We start from the raw sequence: 25,566 nt of genomic DNA on the forward strand, positions 1-25,566 counted from the left end.
ACCTCTAAGGTTACCTTTGGCGATGTGAAGGCGTTTCTCTTGAGCCCTTATGAGGCAGTATCTGAACTCAAAAGCCTCTTTTGCCGACGGCCACAGCTCTGGGTGGAGTTCGCGGTTCTACCGTCGTTCAGCGAGCCACTTATCTGCCTCTGCCCAGACCTGCTTTGTCGCGTCTGGCACAGTAGAGTTGTTCGCGGACTTGACACCGGCACATATGGCGTCCCATAGTGAGAATGCGGACTTGAGATCGCCAGCGAGGTTAAGTGATTGCGGGAAGTAGCGTTCTGATGCGGTTTGAATAACACGTGACTTGGTTGTCGGGGAGGTCGGATCGGCATCGCCAGTGAGAAGCTCATCGAGGTACGACTTGGCTGCTATGCTAAGCGCACAATTGTTAGGGAGAAGGAATGGAAGTCTAGGGAGCGTCAGTTTATCAGACTTGGGTTACTGTGATTCGGGACGACTAACTTCATCGCGATGACTGATATATCAGCATGTCTAGTGCAGCAGCCAGTACAGAACATCTGTGTGGCGGCCACCTCGATAATATCTCGAAGTGACTGACGGACTTTGTTGATGATGGAGTTGTAACCGAGCAAGTGTTGACTGAGAGGTCCGGTGAAGCCAATCGGTCGGTGGTGCAGAGTACCTAAGCCAGCAACACGAGACACTAGCATATTGTACTCCTTGTCGTTCGCTAGGCGGCTGTCAGCTATGCAGGACTTGGTCAAGGGCTTCCCACTTACTGCTGCCACGCATCGGTGCGCCGTTGTACATAGAGAACATATCGATGTCGGAGTTCAAGAGGCCCAGCCGTATCAGCTCGACCGCGATCACCACAGCTTCTTCGTGCTCTGGCTTGCCCTTTAGGCCAGCGATGACAGAGACAAGGACTTTACCCCATTGTGTCAGGTTATGGCTCTTGGGGTCAATGTACTCCCGTAGGGCGAGGAAGCGCCATATCGAGTTGTACAGTATCTCGGAAGTGGTAGAAAGGGGATTCTTAGTATCTTTCTTAGCGACCGATTTGGTGACGAAGTCGGAGTTTTGCAGTGATAAGATGGCTGCACCGAGAGTTCCGCAGTCCTGTCTGAGTGTTAACAATAATCTGTCAATTCGGTTGCCGCTTTGCTAACCTTATACTGCCCGACAACATCCTTAAATGTAGCTTCCTTCACGTTCCAGGTGTCAACGAGCGAAGGAGCTATGGCTTCTGATGGCTTCTCGACAGAGATGGTTGTGGATGTGCGTTTCCCATTGGGCTCTACAGGAGAGTACCAATGCGTCTGGTGCAGAGATTGGTGCCGATACCAATTATGTAAGGTGCTAGACAAAAGGTTGACAGCGGGTGTTCGAAGTGGGATCAGCTTAGAGCTGACGAGGTCCCTGTATTCTGGAGACAGGCCACCATCCATGGGAGGGACTTCGAATACCTCGCAGGTAGTGCGCCACTGGATGATGTGCGGGCTGATGAGACCTTTCGACATGTAGTGGAGGATCTCGTCTGGAAGCCTTTGACCCAAATACTGACCTGCATCGTTAGGCATCGAGCCAGAGTTCCGAGGCTCGACCTTCCCTTCCTCGGTGTAGACTGGGTGATTTTTGACGGCCAGGCGTGCTTTCTGGTATCGCGTGACGTATTCCTTGCCCGCGGGCGGGACATCATTGTTGTTGACAACCACAGAGTATCCGGACTGACCGTTGTTCATGATGGCCTTGATGGCGCCGTGCGGCTTGATCAGCTCTGCCCTGTTAGGCGCGTCGAGGATCGGGTGGGTCGGGAGGAAGGGCGTGCCGGCGAGTATGCAGGTATCGAGAAAGATGTCGTCTGAGATGTTGGGAGCGCCGACAATCTTCGAGAGGTCGGCTACGCATTTCTCTCGGCGGACGAAGCTGAAATGTCGGGCCTCGAAGTCCCAAGATGTTATGATTTTGGAGCATTCGAAGATGAGGATATCTGACGAGCCGTAGACGGCGTGGACGTATTCGTGTTTCTCGAGATATGCCAACTGTCGATAATTAGTCACTGCGAACAGAGATTCCAGAGATGCTTGCCTGGGCCCAGGCGCTGTATGGCGCGACTGTCCAACGAATGTTGCGCTCGGTCAGGGTTGACTGTAGGGCGCGGAAGAGGTCCTCGGGCGTGACGTATGCTGTGAAGAGTCAGCACGATACACAGTCTCATTTTGACGGCGGCCATACTTGACTGTCCGAACTTAGCGACAGAGGCTTCCGCCTCGTGACTGTCGTACAGCGTCCACGCATTGATGTTTACCGATGCCTCGGTCTCCTTTTGCCTGAAAGGATCATCGTGTTTTGTAATGTCCAGCCCGCTGAAGACGAAGACGGGTTCGATGTCGAAGCTGCGGAATTGGGCGAGATCGTCCTCAATGTGTTGTGTCAGGGCCAGCGGAAGGCCTCCCAGCGCAGGCACAAGCGGCTCCTTTGCGCGCGGGTGATTGAGGATCCGCTGGTTCAGATATTCGGCGGCTTCGATGCCTACGCGGCAATTGCGCAGTTGTTCGAGCTCGCCCGTTTCGCCTAGTGTGGCCGTCCATTGTACGAAGTCGCGGATCATGGTGCCAGTCGCGTGGTGGGGCTGTTTGAAAGTGATGGGAATGAGGGATTGATAATGAACGGAGACGATGGCAGTAAAGTCTCGAGTAATAGTAAGAGATTCGCCTGGCGTGATTACTGTATGTAGCGACGACGTGTGGTAAAGTTGTAGAGGGTTGCGGGGGTGTGGACTGTAAATTGGAAGCTCCGATGCAGCTCCACGCCTTGGCAACCACACGATCCCTGATCAGCCGGGCGCTAGCTCAGGTACAGCGTCTAGCCGTACGAGGGAACGCAATCGCGCCGAGTAGAGGGATGAATGACGGGTAGGCGCAGAATTGAGGTGATCTGCTTCCGTAGATCCACTGCACCTGAATTCGAACGTGGCTTCTCTGTTGCTTTCTTAGTGCCTAATCGCGTCTCACGTCGCACCTCTGCCCCTCACCTAGCGTTACTCCAGGCTTTCACGCGTCACATCTCACTCTCTCTCCAAATGGCTAGTTCAGGACACCACTCGGAAGCCATACCGGTTATTGATATCTCAACTCCTTCCGAAGACGTCGCTCGGCAAGTGCTGGTCGCGGCTGCCACACATGGCTTCCTCTACATTAAGAACGATGGTGTGACCATCCCGCCCCAGGACATCGATGACATGTTCAAGTTGGTATGATGTGTCGATTGTCCAAAACTAAACTTGTTGATTGATGAGAACAGTCTAAGGAGTTTTTCGCCGCTCCCAAAGAGCAGAAATCTGAATACGCGATCCACTCTGATAAAGCAGGGGGCATAAATCGCGGCTGGGTTCAGATGCAAGGCGAATCTCTGGATCCTGAAGGTCAAAAGGTAATTGCCAAAAGAACAATTGAAAGAACTACCTGTTGACGAAATGAATAATAGCAAGGTGATCCAAAAGAAGCCTTCAATATCGGGCCACCAACCCCAACCCTCCAGCCCCTTCCATCACCTCTACAGGAATCCTCCAAGTTGATTACCCGCTTCCAACATTCCTGCCACACCCTATGCACCCAAATCCTCTCTCTCCTCAACACTGCCCTCCAGATTCCCGACCCCAAGTACTTCAGCACGCGACACGACCAATCTCTCGGCCCATCCGGCACCATTTTCCGCATGCTCTACTACCCATCGACCCTCTCCCAAGGAAAATACTCCAAGCAAGGTGAAACCAGTATCCGCGCAGGAGCACATTCAGACTACGGCAGTCTAACTCTCTTGTTCCGTCTTCCGGGCCAGCCCGGCCTCGAACTGTCTACGCCTTCAGGGTGGAAGGCAGTGCCGGTGAGCCCATCACCATCGTCATCACCTCCAATCCTGGTCAACATAGGAGATTTACTGTGCTATTGGACAAATGGCATGCTGAAATCGACAGTCCACCGGGTTACATTCGAGGGTGGACAGGAGAGATACAGTATGGCGTACTTCTGCCACCCGCTAGATGAAGCAAGGTTGGACGCCGTACCCAGTCCTGTGATCGAGCAGTTTGGCAACAAGGGAGAGGATGAGCTGAGAAGCCAAAGAAAGAGACTAGGGTTGAGAGAAGATGGGCTCGGAGAGGAGGTGATAACAGCCAAAGGGCATTTGGAGAGACGACTGAAGGTGACATACGGGATATGATGAAATCAGATTCAACCGACAAAAGGTATTACTATCAAACGCCTGCGCTATGCTCCCTTGTTACTTCAAAGAACACCTCGCTATGCTTTGCGCCATCCCATGCAGACAAACCAAGATAACTTCCTCGCACATACACCACTTACATCATGACTGTACAAGACGAGGGTCTTCTTCACCCTCGCCTCTTCCTACCCGCCCTTCCCGTAGTATTCCCTCCAACGTCTTTTACGACGCCAATTCCTTCCACTGCCACGCTCTTCTCCTGCATAGTCCCACCCAACTTCTTGATCATCTGCTCCCTCGCTTTCGCAGCACCAGGAGAATCCCAACCTAGCTCCTGGCTAGGCTGGTATTCCTCCACCAGAACCGTGTTCTCCTCTTCTTCCTCTTCTCCAGCCAGAATGTTCCCGGAGCTATCACCCGCTGACGCGTTCGACCGCGTGGACGTTGCGCGACCAAGCTGCCGCCTCTTCCGCGTCTTGCCAGGTGCCTGATCGACGGACGTTGGCACGGTCTTGCGGTTTGCGCGCATCTGAGCTAAGATTGAAGAGTAATCTTTTTCTTCTTCCGGTCCTTTTGCCTTTATTGTTTCCTTTTCTTTTGGTGCTTCCTGTGGTACCGGTTCGGTATCCGCCGGGATCACGGAGTCGGGTTCAGGAACAGGAACGACCGGATCTTGGATCTGACCAGCCTTGGACTTGCGGGGTGCCGGGGCTATGAGAGACTCGGCCGATGAACTCCTGGGTCGTGAGAACGATTTTGAGGCATGCGGGGACGTTGATGGGCGGCGCGGGGAGTTGGCGCTGGTTTCTTGGAGGGGGTGGGAACCTGCGCCATCCAATCCAGGTATGACAGACTCATCGTCATCGTAATTTAGGCCGTTAGTATCATTGTTGGAAGTATCCGCCTCATCTGTAGTTGATGCAGGCGTTGCATCTGCTGGTGCAGTGAGAGCAAGAGTACCACGCTGCTGTGGGTGCAGAGACGTTTTCACGGCATTGGTAGGCTGTTGCTTTTTCTGACGAAGCTCAAGGCTCTCTTCCGTGGACAACAGTGCAGTGGGCACACCATCCTGTGGTTGAGGCCTCTGTTTAGGCTTCTGTGGCTGAGGCGGCGCTGGCTTGTTCAATTGATACTCGGCATACGACTGTAGCCGACCACTACGCAGACAATCCCAAAGCCATGTGGCATGAACAGCGGGTATCCGTTTGTCCGTGGCGAATTTGAGTTTCGGTGTGTTTATGGTAGGAGGGTTGCAGATCACAACCGAGGTCTTCGCCGATAGCTGTTCATCGTACGAGGCACCTGTCAAAATTGTCAGACGATTTCCAATGGAGGCGGAGCTGATCCCGTACCCATAAGCGTGACAACTTTGGTCACATGCAGTAACTCGATGCCGCAAAAGCCCGTAGAGTTGATGGTGAGTCCAGAAAACCCTGGCTACGTCAGCGACCAATAAAACAACCGTGGAGCATGAGCTTACCACTGATACTAAGCTTTTCGAATGGTCGACTTAACACATCGTCCGATGGATCTACTAGACGTTTGCCATACAGGCAGCGCTCGACCCACCAGTTAGTGGCCAGGTTCATGTGTTCTCCGGCACGCCCCGGAAGTGCCGCCGAATCGACCTCGACGTCATGGGGTATTACGAAGTAGCCTCGTCTTAGATCGTCGGATGGCGCATTGTTGAGATCGGTCGCATGGATTACGTGCGCGCCGTTGCTCTCGAGGTGTTGGCGCAAAATGCTTGTCTAGCGGGAACGTCAGCTAGGGCTGAAATGTAAGATGGTATGACAAACCTTCTCTGCATCAAAGCCATGCGTGCATACGAGTCGTCCTTGAAAGATGCCATCATGTTGGGACACATCGTTCGTATGTGGTGGCAATGATGGTTCATGACTGTCTGCATTGTCATCAAGGTGCGCCTCGATAAGCGAATCATTCTCATGGACGGATGCATGTCTGTGAGGGGACGCTGGGGTATGTGTGCGAGTGCTTGTCCGCGTACTATCTGGCTTAGTAACGATTTCCTCTGTCCATTCATCCTCATCAATCGGTCGTTCGAAACTGGGCGCTGTGATGCCCGCCCAAAAGGCATCACTTTGGCTGCCAACCTTGGTGCTTGCTGAGCGACGTAGCTTCCTGCGAAAAGGATTCAGGGCCTGGCTCGGCTCTGCATCTCGCGTGCGTTTGCCTATGGCGGGCGACGCGGGCAGTTTGCGATCCCAAGCACCTTGGCCGCGCTCTTCGACAGGCATGGTGGGGTTGTAGAGGGCTTCGTCCAGCACCATGCCCCTCTCCAGACTTTGTTCGAGCCATTCCAGCGACACAATCTTCATCCTCCAATTCAGGGCGTGTTCGTACTTCTTGCCCGATGGCGCGGCTGCGATGAGGTGGGTGACTGACTTGGTGAGGTCGCCGTGGTACTCGGCTCCGTTGGCGTCCACTGATTCCTGAATGGTCTTTCGTTGATCGGCTGTAGTAGTCAGCATCGTCGTATGCACTTAAGAGTGGCGACGTACGATTGTCGAAGCCCGTGAGGCATATCTTCAGCCCAGCGAGGGTCGGCATGCGGTACTCCTTTTCCAGCGCGGCCATGTCCAGGTCGTCATCGCCGGTCATCCACACCTCCCTCAATGCTTCGAGCCATTCCGGGGAAAGGACTTTGACGTCCTCGCGAGACTTGGCGACATAGCGGTATTTGGCGCTGTCGGTGCTGCCGACGATGAGGTGGGTTACGTCTGATGTGAGGTCAAGCTTGATGGTCGCGCCCATCTGCGCGCCAATAGCTGCGAGTTTGGCCTATATGGTCATTAGAGGCAGCGAGACATCAGCATCTAGAGTAAACGTACGCGCTGCTCGGGGGCAATAGAGGTGCAACAGAGGATGGCCCCAGCCAGGGGCAATTGGCCTGCTCCTGCATCATGTGAGCATGTGTATGATGATAATGATACCCTATGTCCTACCATAGCCTCCATCATGCGCATCCATTACTTGCAAAGTCGCGGTGTCGTATGCTTACGCCGAGCGAAGCGCGTCTGAGCTAAGCCCTGCTCTTCGCCAGACGCGTTGCGGGGAAGCCAGCGTGGTCACGTGGTGCCGCCTCACGCTCGCCATTCCTTCCGCACTGCCCGCCCTGCCGTGTCCGCTCCTCAACCCTCCCCCAGATGCCGCCGAATCTCGCACATGCCACGAAAAAAAAAGCTTTCCACCCCACTGCCGAGGATCCACCGCAGCCAGAATGACGACTGCTTCGTTCCTGGCCTCGAACTTGAGGGCGGCTGAGTTGGCAGCCCGCCCTGTTCTTTGCGCCGATCTGCCCACTCACGTTTGCTGTAACTCCAGATTCAGAACCCCAGGCGCTGATCACTACGCGATTGGGCCGTCAGGTTTCTTTTCGGCGATCGTGGGAGGTGACGCCCTGTTTATGTGGTTGTTCTGATGCACCATGGCACAAGATACCCGGGCATGATCTATCATCTGTTCGATAGTTCCAAAACAAGGAAGACGAACTCTCCGCCCATGCGCTGGCGGAGCATCGCTTGGTCTGTCGCGAGATTGCGCGTTGCCCATGCCCAGCGTGGCTCTGCCACCTTGGAGTCTAAGCGATGCCATATCCTGTCAGCTATCATGGGCGCGTGCTCGCATACATACTGTAATCAGTGCCTGTCGGGGCTTTGCCATCCGTGCGTGCGTAGTGGCAGGATGAAGCATGCCTTGTCGTCGTCGATCAAGGCAACGTGCCGGGTATGCCGTAGTCGGTCGCTAGCCGCCAACGGGTCTAGAAGCAGCCTGAGCAGATGCCCATTGAGATCTGACCCCTGCATCGAGTCTTGCAGACTCTTGGTGCTCAGCATGATGTAATGCATCCGAGCCTCCGTCCGCGCAAGCTACTGCTGCGCTGCCATGCCGCTCCTAGTAACGCCTAGCACGCTCATATACCCGCTGCGGGAATATCCTGCCCTGATGCGCTGCTTGCACGCCCTCACGACCATTCTTTACCCCATCCGGGTACCCACTGATATACCTCTGCTAGAGCAGTAGCAGCCCATCTCAAATTCATCATCCTAGCTGCTGCGACCCCGCCGACCAGCAGCGCTGCACACCGTCCACCGTCCGCGTCATCCGTCTGTTCCCTGCAAACTCGACGCTCGACGCTCGACGCTCGACGCCGGTACACTTTCGCCGTCCCTGCACTGCCCTAGTCTGACATGCTCGCGTCCTCGTAACATGCCTGCTCGCTGGCTAGCTGCAACTCACTTCAAAACACCCGCGAGTTCCTGTTATTCGCCGTTGTTGTCCTGGCAAGAAACTCCTCTCCGTCGCCAGCGCAAACCCTCGCTCCAGGGTATTCCCGCACGCTTCCGACGCACCGGCGACTTCACCGCTCCACTACCCTACAGTGGCCTGTCGTGCTGATCGCATTTACACATCATTAACTAGGTAGCCTCACCCACGCCTTTGGATACCCTGTCTCTGCTCGTGAGTCCTTGTCTCATCTCCCCCTTCACCGCGTTCGGGCCCTTTGTCCTAGTAGCGCCCAACCTCAACGTCCCTTCCCAAAGCATCCATATGGAACCTGCTTGGGTTACCGTGGTCAAGAAGCCTTTGTACCCCTCTCATGACTCTGAGGTGTTGCACAAGCCAAATTCTTCTCTGCTTCCTGAATTACACCTCGTATAAGACACAACACGCCGCATGCCTTGTCACCACACCTTGATCCTGTCCTCCACCTCCACTTCAAGTCACTAACGCATCGTCGCTATGCCAGAGTACCACACCGTCTACTCTGAACGTGGCCGATTACGATATCTACCCGACCACTTAGACACTCCCAAGAAAACCTACCGCGGCATCTTTGCTGGCCGCAATCGCAGACCGCACCGCATTCACATCGCACACGTCGGTCCTGATCCGACTTTATTTCGCAGCCAGAGGCGTCAGACGACTAGTCAGTCGTACTTCACAGAAAAGCTGGCGGCCCCACGCGACGGCGCTAAACGTTTCCTACGGTCGTTTATCGACACCCACTTTTCCACCAAGCCCGAAACTACAGACATACCTACCCCTCAATCGTCGACGACTCCTACTAGCAGCAACCGCAACTCGGTTGCCTCTGTTCCTGAACCACGCACCGCCGACATGCGGTCGCTCACGAGGAATTCTGGCAGCGGCGCAGTAGGCGCAATCGGAGGCACATTGGCTGCAGCAGGCATGCCGAGACCATCAGTCGCCGAGTCACATTGGTCTTCCGGTCGTGCATCTGCAAAGAGCATAATCTCCAATGTCAAGAGCCTGCCAGAAGAGAAGCCGGTGGCGTCAGGTGGCGGCGTCAGTGTGAACGTGCAACTCACAGAGCCGGTTCTGTTCCTACGGGGCTTCGAGCAAGCCGAGCACGCGGAGCGAAGTACAGCTATGCTCCGTGGAACACTATGCTTAAAGATTTCGAAACCCGCGAAACTGAAGGCTGTGACGCTCAAGTTCAGGGGTAAAGCGACAACCAAGTGGCCAGAAGGTACGTTCGTTCATCGTTTTCCTTGTTCAAACTAACAGTAATTAGGCATTCCTCCAAAGAAGGTTGAATTCGAAGAGGTTGATACTCTGATGAGCCACACATGGCCATTCTTTAACTCCCAATTCCCCACTGCCGAGAACGGCACTGGTGCAGATCACGTGGAACTCTACAAGGGCTCTAACGGATTGACTGGATCGCCAAACAACTCTTCGCTGAATTTAACGACAAAAGAGGCCAAAAGACTATCGCTACAAGTCAACCAATCGCGAAGCTTCGGTAAGGGCGACACCCCTGGAGGCGGCCCCTCGGTAGCACAGAAGGGTTACAGGACCTTTAACCCCGGAGAGTACATGTACAACTTCGAGCTGCCTTTGGATAGCCACCTTCCCGAAACTATCGATGTCGACCTTGGTTCCGTCAAGTACGAGCTAGAAGCGACTGTAGAACGTGCTGGCGCCTTCCGCACAAACCTCATGGGAACAAAGGAAGTTACCCTGATCCGCGCGCCATCAGAGGGTTCACTAGAGCAGGTCGAGCCTATCGCGATCAGCCGCAGCTGGGAGGACCAATTACACTACGACATCGTCATCTCCGGCAAATCCTTCCCACTCGGCGCTCAGGTTCCTATCGCTTTCAAGCTGACCCCACTGGCGAAAGTGCAATGTCATCGTATCAAAGTGTTTGTCACGGAGAATGTGGAGTACTTCTGTAACAACAAGCGAGTGCATCGAATGGAGCCTGTCCGTAAGGTTCAGCTGTTCGAGAAACGGGCGGATGGCCCACCAACAAGTACATTCCCCGGCAGTACGATGCGGATAGTGTCTGGAGGGGGTGTCCCCTATGACCAGCGGGCAGCCGCTTCTCGAGGCGAGGATGTGCAGGTGCAAGATCCCACCAACCTACTGGGTGATCTTGGAGGAGATGCCAACATCGGGCCTACAGAGATGGAGTTCAATGTGCAACTGCCAAGCTGTCACAACCTCAAAGAGAAGGACAAGTCATCCAAGTTGCACTTCGACACCACGTACCAGAACATACAGGTGCACCATTGGATCAAGGTACGTCTAATCTTGGGTTTCATTGTCGTACACACTAACAATCGACTAGCTTGTCATGCGCCTTTCGAAACCGGACGCCACCGACCCGACTAAGAGAAGGCATTTCGAGATCTCGATCGATTCGCCCTTCCATATCCTTTCGTGTCAAGCTACGCAAGCCAACACAGCACTCCCAGCGTACTCGTCGCCCGAACCTGCCCTGAGCGGCACACGGGTACCCGAGTGCGGATGCCCCAATGCACCATCCCGGCGCAACTCACCAACCAGCTTTGTACCTACATTGAGCTCTTTGGGTCGCTCGAGAGGGAACTCGGACGCCGTACTACCAACACCATCACCAAATCTCACCCGCCCACAAGCAGCACACATCGGCGGGCCGAATGACTCCACGGTGCAAAGACCCATTCACCTCATGCGCGTACCCTCTTTCAACCCACCCGCATTTTCGGAAATAGAACCACCGCCTCCTCTGGAAACCCCACCTCCTCTATACGAAAGCATCGCATCGCCGACGAGTGGTCTGGCCGATTACTTCTCTCGGTTGTCTGATGCATACGATTCTGACAGCGACCCTGAGCGCAACGACCGAGCGCGCGTCGAGATCCCCCTGACGCCAGGAGGTCGCACCGCCAGGAGTATGGACGAGCGCCGAACTTGGTTGCCCGTCGGCCACTGAGCATCACCATACTCCCATGACGTCATGTGTTACGTTCTCTTTCAAGTTCATGCATATACATTTTTACTTACATTTACGACGTTTCTCTTTTCGCTTTTAGGCGGTCTGTGCATTCATTGTCTGGGAGATATAGGGAATTCCCCCGGTACCACGGTGCATTCGGAAAATTCTGCAGCGCATTTTCGTTACTGTCGCATTGCTCGCTCTCGGGCTGTTTCGCGTGTTTGGGTCAAGGGTTCGCTGGGATGTTCCTTCGCTGGACCAGGCGCTTTGTTGTTTCATGGGCACAAGCTTCATGTTAGATGGGTGGCCCTTAGGTCCCCAACTTCGCGCTTCCACATTTCCCGTAATCATCATATCTAGTCGACCATATAGGTTGTAAATATCACGACGTACATATTATTCATATCCATGACCATTTACGATGTTTGTTCCTCTGAGCTTGGTTGTCGCGTGCAAGGGGTGTTGAAGGAAATCAACCCTAACAACTATCTCGAAGCGCTGTCTCAACATATGGATTGTTACATGCGTCTATTAGAGTGATGTACAGCGCAAAAGGCAGAGCCAGGTCGCATGTCCGAAACATGAATTTATGTCAACATACAAAATCTATTTTCGTCCTCTTCAAAACTTATCTCGCATACCTTGATTCAGCTTCCATCACGGCCTTTCATTGATACACAACAACCAACTCACACGTCACGACCATCCATCTTTCACCCGTCATCCAACCGTGTTCCCCGTGCTAAGCGCCCGCGCAACGCCCATCAAGTCAAGCATGGACACATCCATCAAACACGGGCCTTGCCTTGGGTTCCATGTTGCAAGGTCAGCCCGCCTACTTTGTACCAGGCTCACCATCTCTACATCCGCAACTATAATAACTAGGTTGTACCATCAACCAATTCTTTGACATTTCAGGCACAGTCCTGGGAAGTTGCATTTAGTTGCCCGTTGCTGAAGTGACGTATGTGGAGATTGTGGAGTAGATAGTGGGAACAAGGAAAGGGGAATTCCTTTTCGGTGCATCTAGATGCGATGCGCGTGTTGCTGTTGTTGTTGTGTTTGTTGTTGTGGTTTTTGCAGTCTGTGAGTTCTTGGCTTCTCGTATTTGGGTTGCTATCAACGGGGAATTCTGCACGACTACCCAACCTGCAGCCTCATTAATCTGCCCCAGTATAGATTCGCGATATCGCGAGTTCTGTGCGCGGAAGCGCGATTTTCTCCCGTAGTTTAGGCTCCTGGATAGGGTGACCAGCGTTTGGTGTTCCTGCCGACCATTGTGTAGACGGCAGACTTGCCATGGTGAAACGCGGCTATCGGACCGTTTGGCGAGATCTTGACAGGTTTTGATGGGCAAGGATTGTTGCGGAGTAAAGTAGGTTGCGTGGAAGGAGGTTATGACGTCGATGGTCGTGGTCATGCTGGCTTTGGTGAGTAGGTGGTAGATCGGACATTTGCATGGGGAAATCTAAGGGAACGAGATGGTGTTGAGAACTACGGTTTCACCTGCATCCTTGCGTGATCGATCGATTAACGCTGGGGAGTTGAACGTGCCAAATTCGCGTGAACGGGACATTGCTGAGAAGATTAATGTTTTGCGCTGCGCTGGGGTTGCATTGCGTGTTGAAGGCTTATTCCCGGGGTGCGTGGTGTTGAGATCGCGACTTCCTTGTCACTACTCGATCTACCCTTCAGTCCTTGTTCGCGTTCGAGCCTTGAAGGACATCTACCCTGAAACCATGGGGTAGAGTATCTACATCTTTGCGGATGTCCGATGACGTTGTTTCCGCGAGCATGCGAGGCAGTATACAAAAGCCCACTCTCCACCCCTCATCACACAACCTACCTTCACCGCGAACTCCAGAGCGGAAATCTCTGCATAGCGGCTGTTCGTGGGGGCCCATGTGTTCTCACCGGACTACTTAGCGATAGTCAGTCGACTTCTACCGGCCATGCCCCATGAATCGTATCATCGAGCCAACCATCGTTCATCATGTTTGCTGACTGAAGTTCCGTTGGTCGGCCTAGGTGCAGAAAGGGTGCAGCACCCTGCATGCAAGAGCATCATGTGATAAGCATCGTGCAGGAGTCTTTGTCAGGTGGCCTCGCGCACAGCACCACGACAGACGGAAGTGAAGAGACCCTCCACGGAACCGCAGAGCGAGTGTGTCCAAGGCTGGGCACAGCAGTTGGGGCGGCTCGGAGCACGGCCTATCGGAGCGAAGTGCTCTCCGCCCCCAGCTTTGGGGAAAGAAGAAGCTGCGATGTTGACTGCCTCCCAACGCTTTTCGCGCTGGAATCGCAATGTAGAATAGTTCTTGAAAGAACGTCAGTCTTCTCGCATGTTCGGCGAACCTTCGGCATGCAGGATGGAGCAACGGTGTGGCTGTTGAATCTCGGTGGCGTCCGATTAGGCGATGGCTATTCCGTCCTGGAGCCAACCAACGTCATTGCCAAGTACCAAGCGCTTTAGCATAGAAGAAGAGAGATAATCGTATTCTAATCTCTCCCTCTGCCGCTCATTCTCTGTAGAGCTGAAGAGTGCGACAACGACGACGCACTGCGAGACGCGACTGGAGTGGCTTAATTGAAAACGCGCCTTTGTTTTTGCAATCTGCGCACGAGCATTGAGTGAGTGCTCAACTTTGGTTGCTACCCGACTACCACGCGCACCATCCAAGCTTTCGGATGCAGTTGCCGAGCAGCACTTGAACTCGTAAGCATTCGGCTTGGGTTTTCTTGTTCATCCCATAACATGACTAACTCGTCGGCGACAGACCTCTAACCATAGACCCTCGTTCGCCAAACACGGCTGTGAAGGACCGGCGTCTGGGCGGATCCCCATATACATGCATTCGGTCTCGCTACCATCTTTCTCTTCCTTTGGCCGACTCCCACGACAGCGCGGCCCCAGTGCCAACTTCCTCCCTACATAACCCTCTCTCGCCCGCGAGACCCTCGCTCGCCTACCCTCCAACCCATCGAGCGCGTCGAACCGTCTTCGCGCATACACATACACACTTCGTATAAGCCTGAGGGCCAGTGAGAGGAACAAACCGTCGCAATGGCGTGGGACCATCTCTCCATCACCAAGCCGCATCTGGTCTACTTGATCCTTGGAGGCTTCACCAGTCTGTTCATGCTGTGTTCTTCCGTGATCAAAGAGCGTCTGTACATTGGTGAAGCCACGGTCGCGACCATCTGTGGTATCATATTCGGCCCACACGCCGCCAACCTGATAGACCCGTCGACTTGGGGCAATGTCGACTTGATCACTCTGGAGTTCTCGCGCATCGTCCTTGTCGTGCAATGTTTCGCCGTCGGTGTCGAGTTGCCTCGCGCGTACATGGAGAAACATTGGAAGTCTATCGTAGCACTACTGCTTCCCGTCATGACCTTTGGCTGGCTAGTGACTAGCCTGTTCATCTGGGGCTTGTTCCACTCCCACCTGAACTGGCTTGACAGTCTGTGCATTGCAGCTTGCGTTACCGCCACCGACCCTGTCTTGGCATCGTCCGTTGTTGGTAAAGGCAAGTTCGCCAAGCGAGTACCCAAGCATCTTCGAGACTTGCTGTCCTGTGAATCTGGCTGCAACGATGGCATGGCTTTTCCCTTCGTCTACTTGGCCATTTACTTGCTCCACTACCGGCCAGACGCTAACCAGGTAGCCTTCCACTGGTTCTGCTACACTATCCTCTACGAGTGTGTCTTCGGTGCCTTCTACGGAGTCATGGTCGGATACATTGCGCGTCGCGCGATTCGATGGGCCCACGAGAAGGACCTTATCGATCGAGAGAGTTTCCTCGTCTTCTACTTCGTCCTGGCCTTGTTTTGCGCTGGTTCCGGTGCCCTGCTTGGTATGGACGATCTGCTTGTGGGCTTCGCCTGCGGCGTGGGTTTCTCCAACGACGGATGGTTCCTTGAGAAGACAGAAGAATCTCACGTCTCCAACGTTATTGATCTGCTGATCAACTTGGCCTTCTTCGTCTACTTCGGATCCATCATTCCCTGGCAACTGTTTAACGAGCCAAGCATCGGGCTTTCGCCATGGCGTTTGGTGGTGCTTGGTTTACTGGTACTTTTCTTCCGCCGTATACCAATTATGTTGGCACTCAAACCAGTCATTCCCGACATCAAGACCTGGCGCGAAGCTTCTTTCGCTGGTCATTTCGGACCCATTGGTGTCGGCGGTCTGTTTGTCGCAATCCTTGCAAGGGCCGAACTCGAGACCGATAGCACGAGCCCGCTGGCCGAATTGCCAAAGCCAGGAGAGGAAGGATCCGACCACTTGAACATCATTGAGATGATATGGCCAATCACATGTTTCTTGGTCATTGTCAGTATCATTGTTCATGGAAGTTCCATCGCCGTCTTCACCCTTGGAAAGCGCATCAACACTTTGACAATTTCCATGTCCTATACTCAGGCCAACGAGAATGGACCCGGCTGGATGGATCGCCTTCCCCGTATTCAGTCACGCTCCAGATCCTCCATGGCTCGCCGCCCCTCTGAATCATCATTGGATGAAAAGTCGGAACTCGCAGCGGTGGGTTTCGGTAATAGCTTCCTGCGCCGTCAGAAGGAAGAGGACAGCAATTCTGTCAAGCCTACGAGCCGAGGAAGGCGTTGGGATGCTGGTCGAGGTCCAGGTGGACCCATTTCGCAGTCCGCTATCGCACCCAGTAAACGCGACGAAGAGAAGGCGGAAGCGATACCTCCCGAGGAAGACACCGATACATTTGCTGACACAATGGCCATCTCTAGCGACAGTTCGTCAAGCGAGAAAGGAAAGATGAAGAGGCGGATACCAGAGGAAGAGATCTACCAGGAGAGCCATGAGACCGTCTTTGAAGACAAAGAAGGGAACGTTCTCGGCGTAAGAGACAGTCATGGCGAGCACGGCATCGAGAGACAAAGGCACGATAGTGAGAGGGCACAAGAGCTCATGCGTCAAAAGCATGTTCAGGGTGGCGTGTCACAAGACGAGCACGGCGGTGCCCTTGAAGAAGCACCTAGCCGGATTGAGAACGCCATTGAACACCCTCACAAAACCTGGCGCAATCGAATGCAAAGCTACACAGGCCATGGTCACAAGGACAAGGCTGCGGAACCTCCAAAGGCGGAGAAGTCGGCACAAAAGTCCGGAAAGCATGGCCCCGCTCTTGCTTACCAATATGGTAATACCATTATTGTCGAAGACGAGGATGGTGAGGTCTTGAAGAAGTATGACATTCCAGCTGCCCCGAAGAAAGGAAAGGATGGTCGTCCTGCAAACCCTCGCGGTCAGTCCATGGTGGAGACATCAAGCCGTGCTGTACAGAGTCTGAAGCGGATGGGAACTCACATGGGCGTGCCCGCGGGGCAACAAGCTGGAGCTTCCGGCACTCAAGCCGCAAACAACAAAAAGAAGCAGAAGGCAGCGGAATTGGCGGCGAAAGAGCAGGAAGATGACGACCTACTTCGCTTCACCGTGACAGCTGGTGGTCGTCGCATGAGCAAGCTTGAGTTTATTCAGCAAATGTCGCAAATGAACCCCAAAGACAGGGCGAAGTTTGTGCAAGCTAGCGATGTTCCTGAAGCAGTCAAGGATGCCGCCCATCAGGACGCCAAAGATCACACTGCAGAACAGCGCCGTCGGGCAGCTTCCGTGCAAGCGAACGTTCCCCCGGTTGTCGGTGAAGAGGGAGAGGCAGAACTTCACAAGATCGAGTCGCCAGCAGCCAGGGAGGAGGGTCACGCACGTGGCCCCGAAGGGTTGACGCTGGTGGACAGTAACGACGAGCATGTACCATTCCACTCTGTACGTCAGGATCTCGAGGACCGACCTAATGATCAGGGTGGCGAGACCGCGGCACAACGCCGACGCCGCCTAGCTGCAGAGAACATTCCGGCTGAAACTTCAGGCGGTTCCGCTATTCCACCATCACATGAGCCTGAAGAAGGGTTTGAAGGCGAAACAGCAGCGGAGCGAAGGCGTCGTCTGGGCGCTCTCGGTGTCGGCAAAGACGATACTCCCGAGTCTGACTCCGAAGATGAGGAGACTGGTGACCCAATGGAAACTGGCCGTGGTACACACTCACGTGCCGCTGAGCCTAGCCAGAAGACACTCTCACCTACGCCACGCACACCTGGTATTCGCTTCGCGGACCAGCCCAGAGTACCGACAAAGGACGAGCGTGCCGCCGAGGATGCGCGCGTAAAGGAGGAAGACCAGAAGGAGAAGGACGGGAAGAAGAAGAGTGGGCTCAGCAAGCTCATTGGACGAAAATAGGATGTTGATATTATCATATTTCTTTGGATCGAATGTTTAATTGGGGGGTTTGATGGATTTGTGCTTGCATAGCGCCGCGGGGTTTAGATGAGCTGTTCTAGACGACATAAATGAGCCGCGATGTTGATATGGAGTCGACGTAACACATCCGTCTGAGGGACGTGGTATGTCTCGGAATAAAACGCATTTACCCTTGTAATTCTACGATCAGAAGTCCTTCGCAGGCGCGTGTGTTGGAATATCATGTCACCAACCCAACGTCGTGCATCTGTGATATGTTTCTTCGTCGAGTTCTCACGCTTCATCACAGTCGCAATTCAGGGTAAATTATCACTAATCATCATAATAGGGCCCACAATGCTCGTATTCATTTTCGTTCAGACTCACGCGTGATGCGGGGCGCTGCCTGTAAGCGGCAGCAGCTGAAGTGGCTTGCCTCGGCGACCCAGGCCTAGATCTGGAAGAAATCTTATCAGATTGATAAGATGATCTGATTAGCGCTCGTGGGCTTCATCATCGTACCACTCGCGATGCAGCGGCCACAACATCGTGCCTTGATAGTACATGTTTGCGGACGAGACTCCGAGCTCGCTCTAGCCCTATACTCTCTTCGCGCGACTGCCTACTTGATTCGTACCAATCAAAAGCTGCATCCTCCGTCGTCTACAATCGTTTTGGCTAGCCAGTTGCCATGAGCAAAAGATGCAGAGTATAGCATGATGAGAAAATACTAGTGTAAGGTCAATGTACTGGGGTGCCTCTGTCCCGATGACGGAGACAGCTCCTACTCGGGTCCCGGCGAGAGTTGACATATAGCGGCCATAGTTGTGCCTCAAACGAAGGGCACAGCTTCCCCTACTCCAATCCTTCAAGTGCTCCAGGTCTGATCCAGACAGCGTCGACATGGGTTCTATTCAACAGCATGAGATCGCAACACTCAACAGCCTCGCGGTTCAAATCAGCGAGCTAGCTGCTAAGATGACGAAGCAGCTGGAGGCGGAGAACGTAACACCCATCACCCTCGAGGCCGACAGTCCGATCAAGTACGAGAAGCTTCCTGGGGATGTCTTCATGACTCGACAACTTCTCGAGGATGCGTTGAAGGACATGTGGATTCTGAGCCAAGGACCGAGCGAGAGTGTGTTCAACTACGTACATATGGCCGTCCCAGACACGGCGTGCTTGAACATCCTGAATCAGTTCGACTTCTGGGGCGCAGTGCCGGTGGATGGCGAGGCGACGTTTGAAGAGATAGCGAGACACACCAAGCTGCCTTTGGAGGTTGTGAGCCGTGTCATCGATCATGCGGTTACGATGCGTTTCTTCGCCAAAGCTTCGCCTGCAGCAACCTCAGTCAAACACACTTCACGGTCTGCCGCACTGGCTAAGGACCCTGGCTTGTCAGCGCTGGTGCAGACGGTGTTGGACGAAACGGGTCCGCCCATGCTCTTGCTCCCTGAAGCTCTGCGTCGCTTTTCGCAAGGAAAGGCAGAACCCAGTAAAGACATGAAGGAGACCGCTTTCAGGCTCTGTCACTCTGGCGGTGCGTGGGGTGACTATGATAACAGCTGGGACTTCATTGAGAACGATGGCGAAGGTGAAAAGAAGGGATGGCGGCAGAGGAACTTTGTCAAGTTCATGGCGTACATTAAGGACCTCTTTCACACCGAGAACATCATGCTCAATGCTGTTGATTGGGAGGCTGTCGGTGAAGTCACAGTTGTTGATGTGAGTATCTGCTGATCTCAGCATCATTCCCGTTACTAACAACGATTAGATCGGCGGTTCCGCAGGCCACGACGACGCCGTTCTCGCAGCCAAATTCCCCAAACTCACAATCGTCGTCGAAGACCTTCCAGAAGTCGCTCCAGTATTCGAAAAAGAATTCCCATCCGAGCTCAAATCCCGCGTTGCCTTCCGCACACACAACATGTTCGATCCGCAGCCCGTAGAAGCAGACATCTACATCCTCAAATGGATCCTGCACGACTGGCCAGACGTCGAGTCAGTAAAAATACTGCAAGCGCTTCGGCCTGCACTTAAACCTGGTGCGCGCGTCATCTTCATTGACTACGTGGGTAAGCAGGGACCGAGCGAGGAGGAATTGCCGAGGAGTATACAGGGCTTTGGTACGGCTACTGATCTGAGGATGATGGCGTTGTTCAATGCAAAGGAGAGGCCTGTGGAGGCGTGGAAGGATGTGTTCAGGCAGGCTGATGAGAGGTTTGATGTCGTTAGAGTGGAAGCAGACCCGCTGAGCTTCATGTGCGTGCTTGAAGCGGTGTGGCGGGGCTAGGAGTGATAGTTCAAGTCGTGTATTCTAGCGATTGTTTGGCGGTTATAAGGGAAGGCATGGTTTGTAGATAATGATATCGAACTCGACTCAGGTATAGATGTTAGGTGTCTCCGAATCGGTTCGTGTCGTGTTCTTCGCTTTGAGTTCCGAGGTCAGCAATCGGCGAGTTGGGAACACGAACCGCTTCGACCCCACTCTTGCATATCACCGCGCCACAACCCGAAGTCCGTGAATTTCGCCGCAAACACGCCATAATATATGACAAGTTTGTCGAAATTTCCATCCAGCAAGCACGACTTCGCTTTGAAGTATTCTCCCCGTAGCTCAGTTGGTTTAGAGCGTCTGACTGTAATATCTGCTGTTATCAGAAGGTCCCTTGTTCGACTCATGGTGGGGAGACAACTCTCTTTTTGCTACATTTTCGCTCTTTCATTTTGCTCCCACTGATTCGAGGTGAAACATCCTCCGAAACAAGTAATATATGTGGGAAGCCCGCGGTGTCTGTAGCTCCATTGTAGCGACGGTTGCGGACAAGGTATCCTGTACTATTACTGCAAGATGCCTTCACATTTGTCGGCAGACTTGACCCTTTGCGGGCAACTTTGCCACACCTGTGTTTTTGACCTCTCTAGCAGCCGTCAGGTAGATTATTGCGATAGAGATATTTCCAGCGATTGTGGGGATTCCTAATTGACGGGCTCGAGGCTGGCCAATGGGTGGTGCTTTTGCTGGCCTTCGAGTTTGAACGATTAGCATCGACATTGCGAAAGGACTCCTTCCGATTCTACCAAAGACGGTATGACTCGACTAATTGTCTACGGGATACTCGGTAGGATTCCAGTGTGTTGGGTATAGATATGCTCGCCAAAAGTAAGTACGGCGAGGTCATTCCGGTCCGACTAGTCCTCCAGCAACTCTACTACATCATCAGTTCTATTCATCTCTGTCGGTGCATTCGTCCTACTTGCTTGCTATGGCATCTCCGCTCTCTACCGTCGCCTTCTGCATATCTTTCCTCATTGGTGTGCAAATTGCACGGGCGCAAACTCCGAAACTCTTGTCAATACCTATCAAGCATATCGACAATGCCGGTTCATTCGTTCCTCTCATCTCGATAGGAGTCGGTACGCCGCCGCAGTCGATAACAGCAGTTTTGGATACGGGAAGCAGCGATCTCATCATCCCAAGGACTGGCAGTCGTATATGTCAGGACCAACAGCAACAATGCTCCGGCACTCTTTTCGTCACTGGCTCATTCAACACGGACGAAGATAGTAGCCTTAGAGATGTCGGTGTAGAAGTAAACACCGATTTCGCTAATGGTGCTGCGTTCCGAGGGCGATTCGTTTCTACCGCATTGACACTTGGGAAGCAGACCATATCTAATGCGCAGCTGGGAGTCATCGAACAAGGTTCCCTACCAGCCGACACTCCACTGTTTCCCATCTTAGGTATCGGACCTGTTGAGAATGAAGTCGTCCGGCCGACTTACCAGAACGCGCCCGCCAAACTCAAAGATGCTGGTATGACCGACGCCAATGTGTATGGTGTTTACATGAATGACTTCCGTAAGTCGTGGCATCTACTTTACCATGTATCATACTGACAAATGGTTTCGAAAGGTAACCCAGAAGGCTCCATTGTGTTTGGCGGCGTTGACACGGCAAAGTTCCAAGGTCAGCTCCAAGATGCTGGTTCGTTCTTGCTGAACAATAATGGAGTCGCATCGAAATTTGTTATCAACTGGAGCTCCATGCAGTTAGTGGGCGGCGACTCATCTGCTTCTGGCTCCAATGTTGATCTAGCACCACGAGGCGGTCTACCCCCGGTACTGATCGATACCGGAAACCCGGCACTGAACGTCCCCTCTGCCTCACTCCGCGCCATAGCTATGGCTGTAGGTACGACGTTCGATGAGCAGGCCGGCCGGCTGGGTAGTGTGTCGTGCGACCTAGGCTCTCGAGAGGAGAGCCTTTCATTCGGTTTCAACAATAACCGAGCGAAAGTCAGCACCCCTTTGGCTGCCATGCTGGTACGCGACTCGTCCTCAAGCGGCACCCGGTGCTATCTACCGATATTTCCTTCGGATGGAGACGATTTCGCGAGCCTGGGTGCCCCATTCATGCAAGGGGCGTATATCGTCTTCGACCTGGACCAGAAGAGGATGCTTATGGCAGAGGCGAGGATGAATGCCACTGGCTCGAATCTACAGACTTTAGACGTATAGAGGTAGCTTGTGTGAAAAGGAATACCGAACAAATGCATTGTTTCTGCAACAGCTCGTGTCGCGTTTTTCGTGCAAAGAAGTATACATGACTCTGTCAAGCATTCGTTTTTTTAGGATTCTCTGATGTGTATGCAGCAAGATGCGACACGAATTCTGACCAGCATTTGTGAAGGTCAAATGCGGATACCCGCGGACGTTGTTAATGTACATCATAGAAGTTGCTGGTACCTGGAAACGTCGAGATGAGTAATAACCTTGTCGTGAAGCTGTTCTTCATCCGTGACAGTTTGAAAGCCACGTTTGGAGCTTGCCAACTGCCCCTTCGCCCAGCTGCTGAGAGCAAGCAGGCGATTCCACGTGCATGAACATACTCGATAATTTTGGGAAATTGGTGCCGCAGGTAGGACAACAGAAGACAAGAGTGCTACCACCTTGCTCACGGAATATTCGCAGCAAGTCGATGCCCTGCTTGATGGCCTCTCGATCTTCCTTGTGCATGAAGAATTTGCCTCCTTGGAAGCATCTCGCGGTGGTGAGCGCCAAGTCGTATGCGTCTATACCGGAAGAGCAGGCACCAGATTCAAGGTGGATGATCATTCCTCCGTAGGTTGTGAAATTGCGTGTACAGCCGAGACACTCATAGCCAGGTTTGCGGTGTGTCAGTTCGTGCTGTAATTCGCAATTAGCCTTGGTTGCATCCCGATAGCTGGTCTTGACTTACATGTATTAGGTTCGAGGGTGTGTCGAAGTGCCGCTCGCATGCATTGCAAACGTTGAATGCTGCAACATGCTGTTGAAAAGTCCAAGCAGTCCTCCAAATTCCATCGCACCCGTCACAAACGTAAGCACAACCGCGTTTACGGAAATGATACTTCAGCTCTGTCCAGTTGGAAAACTCGTGGCAACATTCTTGACAGAAGTTGTGTGTAATCGATTCATGTAGTTTTAACTCTTCCGATGAAAGGAATACAGAGCCGCATTGGGGACATTCGACCCGTAGGCTTGACACAACTTGTTAGCTCGCGATGTGGTATATTTTGATATAGGGTTGGAATCTCTCATACCTGACGAAACCCGTGAGCATGTACATGGTATAGGCTGCGAAAGTGCTACGACGGAAGAAGGAGAGATGACGCCCCTATTGGCTGGCAGTGAAGCAACGAACGCGACGTTGCAGGTGAGGAGGTAGGCCCGTGGAAGTAACGTCAGCAATACCGATATACTATGCCGAAGCAGGTGTTGTTTCGCGATGTAACTCCCTAGGTAAACGCGTGTGCATTGACAGCGAGAGTTGCTTGTCCACCCGCAGGTGCGACTACCGCGGTGCGGAGCAGGACACCACGTTGCAGCGATGGAGTTCATCAGGGCTGGAGTGCGAAGACCACGAGTAGGCCCGTGAAGTGCTCTTGTCTGCCCGCACCTCCGCACATGGGCAGTCCGGAAGCCGAAATTTGCTCTAGACCTAGTTTAGCTAGCATCAATCATCCCTTCCAGATTGCTCAAGGACTCCCGGCTTCAGTCTGTAAACCCTTCATCACGCAGTTATGGCAATCAAACAATCGTTAGCACAACATTCGTGGATGGACAGAACTTATTCCTAACGCTATCGCGATGGTGTGAGTAGTCGAGTTTGACGTAACGAAGTTCGGACCGTCGCCGAGGAACCGGCCGTTGTGGCCTGTGCAAGCCGTATAATCAGCAAATCTCGACGAAGATACAGGCGATTATGAAGTAAGAAAAGTCTAGCCTGAAAACACAATGACTCTAAGCTGCGGTTGTTTGTATAAGTGAAGTGTGATCTCCTCTTCTCTGATTTCAATCTCTCATTATCAATCACCCGTGGTCTCTTTCAACCCCAACCCTCCAGTCAGATCTCATCAGAATGTCAACACCATGTGCGATACAACGTGAGGCTCGTCTACGGCCAGGAGAAACATGTCGCGGCAAGGGACAATTTGCAGATGCTCAAGTGCTGCCCAAGTGGCTGATACCTGCCGACCGTCGGGGCTGGCGACGCGTTGTTCAAAACTTCACTCCGTCATGGGTACGATAATCCCCTCGCAGCTTCAGCAGAATACAAGACTGACCGAAGCCTAGTTCGCTGTTACGATGGGTACAGGCATCGTCGCGATCTTGCTCAATGCCTTCTCTGAGCTCTACCCTCGTTACCACGGCTCGTTGAGAACCCTCAGTATCGCGTTCTTCATCTTGAACGTCCTCATATTCTCCATCATACTCTTGATATCCATCCTAAGATACGCACTGTACCCCGCCACGTGGACGCTAATGCTTCAGCATCCGGTGCAATCGCTCTTTCTCGGCACAATACCCATGGGATTTGCTACCATCATCAACATGTTCGCTACGGTTTGCGTACCAGCTTGGGGTGGTTCGACGCCGTATGTTGTTTGGGGAATGTGGTGGCTCGATGTTGCGCTGAGCGTCGCCTGTTGTCTCTGGCTGCCTTTTCAAATGTAAGTTGATCCATGCTTGCTTTCGATCACAACAGTCTGGCACTGTGTGTTCAAAGTTAAAAAAAAAAAAACGAGGTAACATCACCAGCTAACATAGCAATAGGATGACGAAACACCATAATCGCCATGAGACGATGACAGCAGCATGGCTCCTACCCATTGTAGCCTGTATTGTTGCAGCAGCTTCTGGTGGCGTTGTCGCGTCAGTGCTACCTGAGCCAAACCACGCCCTCCTAACCATAGTCACCAGCTATGTGCTGTGGGGTATGGGCGTGCCACTGGCGCTCGTGGTTATGGTGATGTACTTCCACCGTCTCGCCATCCATAATCTCCCATCTCAGGAAGTAATCGTCAGTGTCTTCCTGCCTCTTGGACCTATGGGACAGGGCGGATACGCCGCTTTGAAACTCGGAATCCAAGCTTCAAAGACCTTTCCAGAGACGAACACGTTGCATCCAATGGCCGGCGAAGTTCTCTACGTCCTAGGTTGGATGACTGCCATCACGCTATGGGGCTTTGGCTTGGTATGGCTATTCTTCGCAGTCGCGTCAATCAGTCGGAGCAAGTTCCCTTTCAATATGGGCTGGTGGGGATTTACCTTTCCCATTGGCGTCTTCACGATGTCGACCATTACTATTGGCCAAGAACTGCCATCCGCGTTCTTCAGAGTTCTAGGTACGGTACTTGGTGTCAGCGTCATACTTTTGTGGCTACTAGTCGCTATCGGTACTATGAAGAACATGGTGTATGGCAATATGTTCCAAGCGCCATGCTTGCGCGAGATGGAGAAGGAAGCATGTGCAGCGTCTGCTGAAATGCAACAGCAGGACGTGTGAAGACGTCAGTACAAGAAGT

At 53.1% G+C, this 25,566-nt stretch overlaps 8 protein-coding genes and 1 non-coding gene across 9 annotated transcripts; 7 read left to right on the plus strand and 2 right to left on the minus strand.

Moving 5' to 3' along the window:
- Nucleotides 1-117: 117 nt before the first annotated feature.
- Nucleotides 118-2,578, minus strand: J4E79_007969 (uncharacterized protein; the record flags this gene model as incomplete). Its single annotated transcript, XM_049356831.1, has 6 exons — nt 118-371; nt 518-697; nt 747-1,086; nt 1,137-2,009; nt 2,056-2,153; nt 2,203-2,578. 6 exons carry the CDS (start codon nt 2,576-2,578, stop codon nt 118-120), a joined length of 2,121 nt encoding a protein of 706 aa, XP_049208678.1.
- Nucleotides 2,579-3,049: 471 nt separating this feature from the next.
- Nucleotides 3,050-4,188, plus strand: J4E79_007970 (uncharacterized protein; the record flags this gene model as incomplete). The annotated part of the gene is made up of 3 exons (XM_049356832.1): nt 3,050-3,220; nt 3,271-3,399; nt 3,454-4,188. 3 exons carry the CDS (start codon nt 3,050-3,052, stop codon nt 4,186-4,188), a joined length of 1,035 nt encoding a protein of 344 aa, XP_049208679.1.
- Nucleotides 4,189-4,360: 172 nt separating this feature from the next.
- Nucleotides 4,361-7,169, minus strand: J4E79_007971 (uncharacterized protein; the record flags this gene model as incomplete). The annotated part of the gene is made up of 5 exons (XM_049356833.1): nt 4,361-5,493; nt 5,672-5,942; nt 6,216-6,667; nt 6,714-6,993; nt 7,158-7,169. The coding sequence occupies 5 exons, from the start codon at nt 7,167-7,169 to the stop codon at nt 4,361-4,363; spliced, it is 2,148 nt and encodes a 715-aa protein (XP_049208680.1).
- A 1,786-nt stretch (nt 7,170-8,955) lies between these two features.
- J4E79_007972 (uncharacterized protein) lies at nt 8,956-11,440 on the plus strand (the record flags this gene model as incomplete). The annotated part of the gene is made up of 3 exons (XM_049356834.1): nt 8,956-9,706; nt 9,752-10,764; nt 10,814-11,440. 3 exons carry the CDS (start codon nt 8,956-8,958, stop codon nt 11,438-11,440), a joined length of 2,391 nt encoding a protein of 796 aa, XP_049208681.1.
- A 3,067-nt stretch (nt 11,441-14,507) lies between these two features.
- J4E79_007973 (uncharacterized protein) lies at nt 14,508-17,714 on the plus strand (the record flags this gene model as incomplete). Its single annotated transcript, XM_049356835.1, has 1 exon — nt 14,508-17,714. The coding sequence occupies one exon, from the start codon at nt 14,508-14,510 to the stop codon at nt 17,712-17,714; it is 3,207 nt and encodes a 1,068-aa protein (XP_049208682.1).
- Nucleotides 17,715-18,617: 903 nt separating this feature from the next.
- J4E79_007974 (uncharacterized protein) lies at nt 18,618-20,010 on the plus strand (the record flags this gene model as incomplete). The annotated part of the gene is made up of 2 exons (XM_049356836.1): nt 18,618-19,442; nt 19,492-20,010. The coding sequence occupies 2 exons, from the start codon at nt 18,618-18,620 to the stop codon at nt 20,008-20,010; spliced, it is 1,344 nt and encodes a 447-aa protein (XP_049208683.1).
- Nucleotides 20,011-20,323: 313 nt separating this feature from the next.
- Nucleotides 20,324-20,409, plus strand: J4E79_007975. The gene has a single exon. It is a non-coding gene; the product is annotated as a tRNA-Tyr (tRNA).
- A 574-nt stretch (nt 20,410-20,983) lies between these two features.
- J4E79_007976 (uncharacterized protein) lies at nt 20,984-22,237 on the plus strand (the record flags this gene model as incomplete). The annotated part of the gene is made up of 2 exons (XM_049356837.1): nt 20,984-21,578; nt 21,642-22,237. 2 exons carry the CDS (start codon nt 20,984-20,986, stop codon nt 22,235-22,237), a joined length of 1,191 nt encoding a protein of 396 aa, XP_049208684.1.
- A 2,608-nt stretch (nt 22,238-24,845) lies between these two features.
- On the plus strand, nt 24,846-25,547 carry J4E79_007977 (uncharacterized protein; the record flags this gene model as incomplete). The annotated part of the gene is made up of 1 exon (XM_049356838.1): nt 24,846-25,547. The coding sequence occupies one exon, from the start codon at nt 24,846-24,848 to the stop codon at nt 25,545-25,547; it is 702 nt and encodes a 233-aa protein (XP_049208685.1).
- Nucleotides 25,548-25,566: the final 19 nt, after the last annotated feature.

The sequence above is a fragment of the Alternaria viburni genome (genome assembly GCF_023758015.1).
Source record: "Alternaria viburni strain BMP 2772 chromosome Unknown scaffold_18, whole genome shotgun sequence".
NCBI classification, from domain to species: Eukaryota; Fungi; Ascomycota; class Dothideomycetes; order Pleosporales; family Pleosporaceae; genus Alternaria; species Alternaria viburni.